A 10950-nucleotide genomic window follows, 5' to 3' on the forward strand; every position below is an offset into this window, starting at 1 on the left:
GTTGTCCTCCCTTCATGGAGTAGCTAAGAATGGACAAGAAATGGTTGCCCTATTTGGAGACCCTTTTAAGAACATTTTCTTAAAATAAGTTGTCATTCGATTGGCCTACAACATAGATGTATGGACTAAGTACCTCTAAAAAAAAGAAGATTTTTTAGGGTCAAAAGAAAGTAAAACAAAAATTTATTTTCCACAAGGAGGTAATTTTTCGCTTGACGATAATCGTGGATGGCCAAAACTTTTGCCCTTGTGTCCATGCTTATTTGAAAGGCGTTTTGGCCTTCCGAAGTGTGTTTTTGGGCTGTCAAGGGCATTACTTTTTTACTCATAAGTTAAGATATGTGGGTGTTGGTACTCTCCCTACCTTGCCCCTTCATGCTTATATAGGAAGGTAGGGATTGTATAGATTTTCTTAACCATTGAGTTATGATGTAACCCTTTTATTATTATAATATAATACTATTCTTAAAAAGAAGAGCTTATTCTCATCTAGTTTGTTATAGAGCTCTCTTTTAATAGAGATAATTAGGATGAGAGTGTCTAGAAGATTGTAGAGTTCACTATAATATTTAGCTTCCCTCATGTAATGTTTTTATTGGTCGTTTGTGTGTTTAATTATAGAATCAACCACTACTAATGATAAAGGTCCCAAAATGTGTTTTACAGACATTATAATATAAAAATTTGAGCTAGTTTTGAGATGGAAACTTGGAAATAGAAAAAGTGTCGTGGATACAGAAGTTGTTACGGATTTTTTAAGGAGGAAAAACTTTGAGCTTTTAAGAGGAAAAAAAATTGATTTTTAGATTTTTTTGGGAGCTATTTTCCCCCTCTAATAGTAGCCCAATGAATGTAAAAAGACATTTTGAGGCAAAATTTCTACCAAAATCATGGAATTTTGCACTCCCTACCCAAACATTAAAATTTCACTCCAAGCCATCTTGCAGAGGTGTAAAGATACTAGTTCCATATTGGTAGCAAGATATGGAACCCAAAACTTGGCCTTCTCACTTAAAGGTGGTATGGCATAAATTTAAGAACCCTTAAAGACTCCATGAAAATCAAAAGATGGTAGTCTGTGAAGCAAAAAATATGTGATACTTTTTAAGACAAAGACTTTTAACATTATAAGTTCTTTGATTATGGAAAAATGAGAGAGAGTGACAGTGGCTATGAATGTGCACATATATGTGAGTTACGAGTGAGAGTGGAAGTGATAATTATAAGTGCAACTGAGTTGGGTGGGTGGTTTTGAGCTCATAAGAGCAGCTCTAAGTAATTTTCTAATTCGAAATGCAGTTGGACTACCTCTTGCAACTTCTTTTGTTCCCTTTTATGCTCTTTCATAATTTTGTATGTCTTGTATTTTGGAGCCCCACATCTCATCTATGTCTAAATCGCACCTAGCTATGGATCTTATCCTTAACCACTAAGAACACCTTCAGCAAGTGTCTGTACATATTGGTGCATAGTTGGCAAAGCCTTGATTCCATTAGCTAATGTATGGGATTTCATGCTAGTCTTTTTTGAAGCTTTCTTTGCCTTTAATGGAGGCTTTAGAGAAGCTGGAGTATCAAAAAATTTAGCATTCATGGGGCATGAGAGAGGTTTTCAAGCAATAACAACAAGGCTTTGTTAAGGGAGTTGACCATAGAGCTATCATGAGAAGATGCAAGCTTGTTGGTAGGGGTAGCAAACATTTTAGCTTGCTCATGTGATTTATCCTCGAATGAACATAGTGATATGTTGACATATAACTTCCTGTGGGATGATAAAAGGTGTATTACAACCAAGGAGAATGTTTAACAATGCGATGCAGTGTATATACAAACCCTAAAAAAACCATGTATTTGGTGTCTACTTTATCATATCCTTATGTGATTTATCCTTGAATGAACATAGTGATCAATGTTGATATATCACTTCTGATGGGATGATTAAAGGTGTACTATAAGCAAGGTGAATGTTTAACAAAGTGATGTAGCATATACCCAAATCTCAAAAAATTATGTATTTGGCGTCTGAGTTATCCTCTGCATCCCTCTATTAAATAGAGAGCGATTCATGGTTTATGTAGAAGCTTAGATAAAATGCCAAGTTAGGCCATGTCCAGTATATTGACATCAATAATAATGTATCATAAGTGATGCACTGTATAAACATGTAAAAAACCATGTTTTTTTTTTGTGCATCTGACTATGTGCATTAGATTGCCATATGCATAGGGCAATGCAAATGATATACTTAAAAGCTTTGATAAGGCTAAATTTAGGCCGTGTGATTGATTAGCCAATGTTATGCAAAACGATGCACTGTATATGTGTCTCTGAAAAAATCATGATTTTGGAACTCAAGTTATCAAATGCATCTCCTTGCCTTTGCATGTAGCAAGGATGCTGCACGGTATACGTGAAAGCCTTGGCATCATCTTCTGCTACCATCACATCTTGGGCAACATATAATTAAGGCTTAGTTTCACACACTTGGCATACTAAACATTGCCTTTTTCTTGACACACCAATGGATTGTAAAACTTAAGGCTTAAAATCCATTCGATGAGACCAAACGGTCAATGTGATCCAAAGAATGGACACATTTGAAATTAGAAATTGTTCTGGGATAGCAAGTCAATTCGTAGGAGATGGACACATAAAGCTTTGAGGACCAACAAACAACCAATGTAGTTTCACATAAAGCTAACAAAGAACCAATGTAGATTCAAAAGTTGTGAAGTTTACAAGAAAATATTGTATTATTTACTACAGCTTGTTGTCTTTTTGAAGAAATTCACGAGGTTCTTTTTTTTTCCATGTATATTGAGAAGCACAATTATCATTTTTGTGAAAAGATCAAAATATAAGGTGTGGGTAGTACATTTTGATTGAAACATGTTCTTTCAGAAAGACACACATTTTTATGTCAAAGGAGGAATGTTATCTATGCTTGTGAAATCCATGAAATATTACGCATTTTGCTTACAGTGTTCAGAGAGGGAATAAGCTTCTTGCTGGTAGGCAGCGAACATCTTGGCCTGGTGATGTGATTTATCCTGGAATGAACACATTGGATCAATGTTGACCCACATGGGCTGATTATAAAAGGTGTTATCGAACGAGTATGTAGGCAAATCGCTAGGTAACCATTTACCTTTATCGTTTATCCGAGACATCGCATCACACGTAATGCCTCTCTCTCTCTCTCGCACATCAAGTTGCATCCCATGGATAATACACCAGATACGTATTTCTTAGGGAAATGTGTGGTCACAATAACTAGTCAATTACCTTTCCAGCCCTTTGGAGCATATCCCTAACCGTTCGAACCATCTTCGAAATCTTATCGAATTTCACATCCTACAAGTGTTTACTAGTGTGCTCCCAAAAGAAAGGTTTTGGGGCTCGGCATCAGTAACCTGGGCATGTTGGCAGCAAAAAAGACTCCATGAAAATCAAAAGATGGTAGTCTGTGAAGCAAAAAATATGTGATACTTTTTAAGACGAAGACTTTTAACATTATAAGTTCTTTGATTATGGAAAAATGAGAGAGAGTGATAGTGGCTATGAATGTGCACATATATGTGAGTTACAAGTGCGAGTGGAAGTGATAATTATAAGTGCAACTGAGTTGGGTGGGTGGTTTTGAGCTCATAAGAGCAGCTCTAAGTAATTTTCTAATTCGAAATGCAGTTGGACTACCTCTTGCAACTTCTTTTGTTCCCTTTTATGCTCTTTCAAATTTTTGTATGTCTTGTATTTTGGAGCCCCACATCTCATCTATGTCTAAAATCGCACCTAGCTGTGGATCTTATCCTTAACCACTAAGAACACCTTCAGCAAGTGTCTGTACATATTGGCGCATAGTTGGCAAAGCCTTGATTCCATTAGCTAATGTATGGGATTTCATGCTAGTCTTTTTTGAAGCTTTCTTTGCCTTTAATGGAGGCTTTAGAGAAGCTGGAGTATCGAAAAATTTAACATTCATGAGGCATGAGAGAGGCTTTCAAGCAATAACAACAAGGCTTTGTTAAGGGAGTTGACCATAGAGCTATCGTGAGAAGATGCAAGCTTGTTGGTAGGGGTAGCAAACATTTTAGCTTGCTCATGTGATTTATTCTAGAATGAACATAGTGATCTGTTGACATATAACTTCCTGTGGGATGATAAAAGGTGTATTATAACCAAGGAGAATGTTTAACAATGCGATGTAGTGTATATCCAAACCCTAAAAAAATCATGTATTTGGTGTCTACTTTATCGTATCCTTATGTGATTTATCCTTGAATGAACATAGTGATCAATGTTTATATACCACTTCCGATGGGATGATTAAAGGTGTACTACAGGCAAGGCGAATGTTTAACAAAGTGATGCAGCATATACCCAAATCTCAAAAAAATATGTATTTGGCGTCTGAGTTATCCTCTGCATACCTCTATTAAATAGAGAGCGATTCATGGTTTATGTAGAAGCTTAGATAAAATGCCAAGTTAGGCCATGTCCAGTATTGACATCAATAATAATGTATAATAAGTGATGCACTGTATAAACATGTAAAAAACCATGTTTTTGTTTTGTGCATCTGACTATGTGCATTAGATTGTCATATGCATAGGGCAATGCAAATGATATACTTAAAAGCTTTGATAAGGCTAAATTTAGGCCGTGTGATTGATTAGCCAATGTTATGCAAAACGATGCACTGTATATGTGTCTCTGAAACAATCATGATTTTGGAACTCAAGTTATCAAATGCATCTCCTTGCCTTCCCATGTAGCAAGGATGCTGCACGGTATACCTGAAAGCCTTGGCATCGTCTTCTGCTGCCATCACATCTTGGGCAACATATAATTAAGGCTTAGTTCCACACACTTGGCATACTAAACATTGCCTTTTTCTTGACACACCAATGGATTGTAAAACTTAAGGCTTAAAATCCATTCGATGAGACCAAACGGTCAATGTGATCCAAAGAATGGACACATTTGAAATTAGAAATTGTTCTAGGATAGCAAGTCAATTCGTAGTAGGAGATGGACACATAAAGCTTTGAGGACCAACAAACAACCAATGTAGTTTCACATAAAGCTAACAAAGAACCAATGTAGATTCAAAAGTTGTGAAGTTTACAAGAAAATATTGTATTATTTACTACGGCTTGTTGTCTTTTTGAAGAAATTCACGAGGTTCTTTTTTTTTCCCTTGTATATTGAGAAGCACAATTATCATTTTTGTGAGAAGATCAAAATATAAGGTGTGGGTAGTACATTTTGATTGAAACATGTTCTTTCAGAAAGACACACATTTTTATGTCAAAGAAGGAATGTTATCTATGCTTGTGAAATCCATGAAATATTACGCATTTTGCTTACAGTGTTCAGAGAGGGAATAAGCTTCTTGCTGGTAGGTAGCGAAACATCTTGGCCTGGTGATGTGATTTATCCTGGAATGAACACATTGGATCAATGTTGACCCACATGGGCTGATTATAAAAGGTGTTATCGAACGAGTATGTAGGCAAATCGCTAGGTAACCATTTACCTTTATCGTTTATCCGAGACATCGTCGCACCACACGTAATGCCTCTCTCTCTCTCGCACATCAAGTTGCATCCCATGGATAATACACCACATACGTATTTCTTAGGGAAATGTGTGGTCACAATAACTAGTCAATTACCTTTCCAGCCCTTTGGAGCATATCCCTAACCGTTCGAACCATCTTCGAAATCTTATCGAATTTCACATCCTACAAGTGTTTACTAGTGTGCTCCCAAAAGAAAGGTTTTGAATTTCACACCCTACAAGTGTCTATAGACTATGCTCCCAAAAGGAATTCCCACAAGAAAAAGTGAATAAAATTTCACCAAATGAGTGGGTTAACAAAACGTAAAATTGTCATACAGGAGAGAGGAGGACACATTTATGTCGTGTTACCAAACACCGGGGCCTTACAAGGCTAAAATGAGGAACGCACACGCGCCTACATTATTACAAGGCAATAGCATTGACCAGCAGAACGAGATCGGAGAAAGGGAGAGAGGGGTCCATTAAAAGATAGTTCGGTTCAAAGTTCAAACTTGAAACAATGTTGTCGTGACTCGTTCGCTATATACTCTTTTGCATAATATAGGACCTGCTCTAATAATGCGACTGGGTCTGCCGGGCTCATTCAACGTTGACATTAGGCCTAGTCGCAGCAGTGAGCACATATAATAAAACACAGGCCATCGGCGTCCCACAACAACTACAAGAAGCCACACACCTATCTTAAGGCTCTCTCTCTCTCACATCAGCTACCTCTCCTCCGAGCGATCAACAAGCTGCAAGCAAGCAACCACCACCAACCTCCTTGATACTGCAAAGTATCCAACGTCAGTACATGGCCTTGCGTAATCTAGGCACAGTCACTAGTCAGATCAGCAGCAGCACCGCTTTCTCCAGCCCGCAGCGACGCGTTTCGAAGGGGTCGCCAGCTGTGCAGGCTTTTGGTTGCACAGCACGCCATGGTGCCAGTAATTCAACAGCTCTGAGTAGTGCTAGGCTGCTTGATTACAGAAGCAGCAGCTCCGGTCGGCGTAGGAGCCTCCCCCCATCAACTGCCTCAATGTTTGTGCCGTCGGCAGAGCAAGAACTGCAAAATGATGATCATGCAGCCACTAGCAGTTCAACCAGCTCTTCCCCGCAGCGGCCCTTTTATACATCGATGAAGGCGGACCCTCTGGGTTTCTGGGACAGCCACAAGGGCCTACACAAAGCTGAGGAGGATGATGAGGAGCTATTCCTTGTGGCGGAGCTGCGGCTGCTGGCCAATGCGGCCAGTGACAGAGCCGAGATGCACGCCATCCTGGCTCAGCAGCGCGACAACTGGAATAAGCTCTTCCAGCGCATGCTCTCGGCGGCCACCATGACGGCGTGCCTGCTGGGTGGCCTGGACGGGCAGGCCCATAGCCTGAGCCTGAGCTTGCCGGCGCTGATGCTCAATGCCGGCTGCGCGGCCATGATGGCAGTCATCAACCTGTTCCAGCCGTCGCAACTGGCGGAGGAGCAGCGCACTGCCGCCCGCCTCTTCCGCAAGCTGGCCAGCGACGTGGACTACGCGCTGCAGGTGGCTCCCCATCTCAGGCAGCACACCCCGTTGCTACTGCGGGACTCTCGGCGCCGGCTCGAGGCTCTCGACAAGGCTTACCCCATGCCCCTGACCCCCGGCGGCCTCGAGAAATTCCCCGCCAAAGTGGCCCCTCCTGTGCTCAGAGCGCCCCCCGCCGACGATCGCAACACGGAGTCGACAATATTTATCAACGACGGAACCACGTCCAACGGTTGGGACGGACACGCCACCAGCGATTTGGAGCATGTGGCCGCCCTTCTACGCCGTTCCGATATCAAGACCTACACCAGCTGGGCGCAGAACCTGGTCAATGTGAACAAGTGCCTGGCAGTGGCCGCGCCAATGTTCGCCGCATCGGCCGCCGTCCTGAATGGATTGAGCAGCATGGGGCTCGGCATCAGTAACCTGGGCATGTTGGCAGCGATATGCAGCGTGCTTGCCGCCTTTGCGGGAAGCTTCTCGCACGACATGCAGCTCGGCATGGTGTTTGAGCTCTACCGCAACTCTGCAGGCTACTACGCGGACATCGAGGCGTCGATTCAGGAGACTCTGCGTACACCATTGGAGCAGCGAGAGAACGGCGTGCTCTTCCACCAACGGGTGGCTTACCAATTGGGCCGCTCCGCTGCTGCAGTCTCCAAGAAAGACCGTTCTCCCATCGTGCCCGCGGACTCCAAGGCAGCAGGGACCCTCTTTTGATGCGACTCAACGGCGTGACAGTCCATTCCACACCACATTAAAATGGTGCTCGCGGATTCTGCCACTGTCTGCTGCTCATCAGAGTCGAGCAGCTAGCAGCGACAGTGACAGTGAAGCCTTCAAAGGGCATCCAAACCCTTCAAACTTTCTAGAGAAGGCATCTCGAAAAATAGGGTTGAAAAAGAAGGCCACTATCTTGAAGGCCTCTTAGAAAACAGGGTTGAAAAAGAAGGCCAATATTTTGAAATTTCAACCTAGTAATGAGAGTCGACCAGGATGACTAATTCTTGTGTACCCCTGCCCTCTTTGTAACATATAAACCTCAATCACGAGAGTAAATTTTGTCCAAAATGGTTTCAGCTAGAGGGAGTCTCGGCCGATGCGCGTCTTGTTTATAGCCATAGATGATAGTGATGCTAATTTCTGTTCCCCCTTTTCTTCATCCTTGTATATTCCCACCAAAAACAATACATACGTGTACTCTTGACACACTAAGGTGGTCATGCCAATGGCATTTCTTCCTGTGTAACCCCTTTGAAGGCCAGAGACGAAGGCCTTTCAAGGCCAGAGACGAAGGCAGGCTTTTGGTGGCTTTTCCATTTTTATCAATCGTAATTAACAAAAAAAACTTGAATCATCTCGTGCATCTCGCATCGCATACTAGCCTTACACTGAAAAAACAAAATAGAAACAAAAATGGTAAGAAGGGGTGTACGGTTGATGTTGGTTTTTTGAAGAGGCGGGTATTGGAACCCTACATTGCCAATATTTAACCTAAGTCAACATAATAAAGTTTAAATACAAAGTTATTGGCACCCAAACTGCATATACACTGAGAAGACTAGAGACACATTTCGTGCAAGGACAAGATGCGACCTTAAGCATGAAGGCAAGGTAAGGGAGGTAAGCCCTATTCCTAATGCTATTGATACATGATGTGTGTGTTTGTACCATTAGGGTGTGAGGATCCATCAAGAAGGGTGTGCATGTATCCATCAAGAAGGGGGTGTGTGTGTGTATATATGTGCAGGTGTGTGTACGTGTGTAGGTGTGTGTAGGTGCATCGTGTAGATGTGTGTAGGTGTGTGCATGTGTGAATGTTTATTGATGTGTGTAGGTGTGCGCATGTGTGAATGCATGTAGATGTGTGTAGGTGTATGTATGTGTGTGTGAAGTAAAGAAGGATAGAGATAGGGAGAGCAGAAACCTTACCCATGAGAGCATCTTGACGAAGAGAACGACGAGAGAACCTTGTGGAGAAGGAAGGAGAAGGAGAAGGAGAGAGGGAGAGGGAGAGGGAGAGGGGAAACCTTACCCGTGAGAGCTCCTTGAGAAGGAGAAGGCAAAGAGCACCTCGAGGATTTGGTGTTAAGAAGGAGGAGAGCACCATGAGGAGGAGGAGAGCACTCGAGGAGAAGAGATGGAGACTCGCTCTAACAAGACACAATAAGGGAGAAAATGTAGGATTGGGGGGTTTAGGAAAAATTTCAGGACACGCCTCTCTCTCTCTCTCTCTCTCTCTCTCTCGCTCACTCTCTATCTCTCTCTCTCTCTCTCTCTCTCTCTCTCACACACACACACACACACACACACACACACACATACACACAAAGGAATAAATATATATGTTGTCAAATTGAACATTTTCATGCCATTTGAATGACTCTTAAAGTGACTAAGGTATCGATAAAAACATGTCATTTTTGTTTATATATAGATTTTTTATTTAATAAAAATGTTTTTTTCTTACATGTAGAAGTGAATTCAATGATTTCCTATCACCAAAAAGGGATCATAAGCAATTTAGTGCACTTATGATGGAGTTCATTTCTTCAAGTTCTCTCTAGATTCCTACCGTGATTGTAGGGGCTACATGGCTAAGATTCTCATCATGATTGTAGGGATTACATGGCTAAGATTAAGGCATTCATCAGGTAAGTTTATCCAATAGTCAGAGAGACCATGAAAGCTATAGATTTTCATGTCGTGAAAAAGATTTTTTCATCCCAAATTTTTTAACTATACGCCCAATTCATGGTTTATGAGTTTTCATATCGTAATTTTTCATAGTATGGCCATTTTACGATGTACAAGATTTTTATGCCAAAGGTTTTTTATACAGTACATCTATTTCATGCTCTACTAGCTTTGCACCCTCCAGTTTTTCGTTGTATGAACATACATGTTTTTCACCTAAGAGTTTTTAATATTGTAAAAAACTAATTTTTATGCCAAAGGTTTTTTTTTACAGTACATCTATTTCACGCTCTACCAGCTTTGCACCCTCGAGTTTTTCGTTGTATGACCATACATGTTTTTCACCTAAGAGTTTTTAATATTGTGAAAAACTAATTTTTTTCATGTCTTAAAACCATAACGAAGCTGAAGGAGGGGACACAAAAGGGCAAGAGAAAGTGGGGAGATGCTCTAGAGAAGTGGGAAGATGCACTCCACATGCTTAAAAGATGTGGAGAGGAAACAAATTCATATTTTTACGACACCCCTTTAAAGTGGACTCGTGGAGGAGATAAGAGGGAGAACCTTTCTTTCAAAAAAGGGAGCGGATGTAAAATAAAAACTCCTCAAAACCTTACACAAAGCATTCATAAGAAAACTACTTTTTTTAGAAACTTTAAAGTTAAGTGTGTGGGTCCTGAGAGATTTTTTCTCTATATATTTTGAAAGTTTGGAGTTGTGAGCAAGGAAAGTTGGAGACTCCCCAAAGCTCTCGGTTCCCCCTACTATCCAATACTCCACGACTCTAGCATGCATCGTGTAGCATAGTTCCACACCACCTTCCATGCAAAACTGCCACCCACCTTCACCTTCCAGTTACATTCATGCAATAGGACTTGTAATGTTTACACCTATGAGCTATTCAAGCCTTTGATATATTTTAGCAAAAAAATTAATTGCTAAGTCCCCTATAGGGGGTGTTCACATCTTCCACTACATTCCATGCATCACACAAGCCTTTCATACCATGCTTTATTGCCCTCCAAGTCAAGCACATTGTCCACACCCTGATGCCTTCTTGTTGACCGGAGAAAATCCTATCAACGTATGCACCCATGATCTGTCTTTAAGTGCATGTTGGGGTAAAGGCATTATGCCCACCCTTGTAGTGTGTACAAGCCCATAAGT

At 41.2% G+C, this 10950-nt stretch overlaps 1 protein-coding gene across 1 annotated transcript; it reads left to right on the forward strand.

Annotated features, from left to right (window-relative positions):
• The first annotated feature begins 6816 nt into the window (after window positions 1-6816).
• LOC147627410 (putative F-box protein At4g22030) lies at window positions 6817-8157 on the forward strand. The gene has a single exon (XM_086816210.1). It carries the CDS (start codon window positions 6832-6834, stop codon window positions 7804-7806), a length of 975 nt encoding a protein of 324 aa, XP_086672336.1. The 5' UTR covers window positions 6817-6831; the 3' UTR covers window positions 7807-8157.
• Window positions 8158-10950: the final 2793 nt, after the last annotated feature.

Source organism: Cibotium barometz, chromosome 21 (genome assembly GCF_041138505.1).
Source record: "Cibotium barometz isolate CiBa-2024 chromosome 21, ASM4113850v1, whole genome shotgun sequence".
Lineage (NCBI taxonomy): Eukaryota > Viridiplantae > Streptophyta > Polypodiopsida > Cyatheales > Cibotiaceae > Cibotium > Cibotium barometz.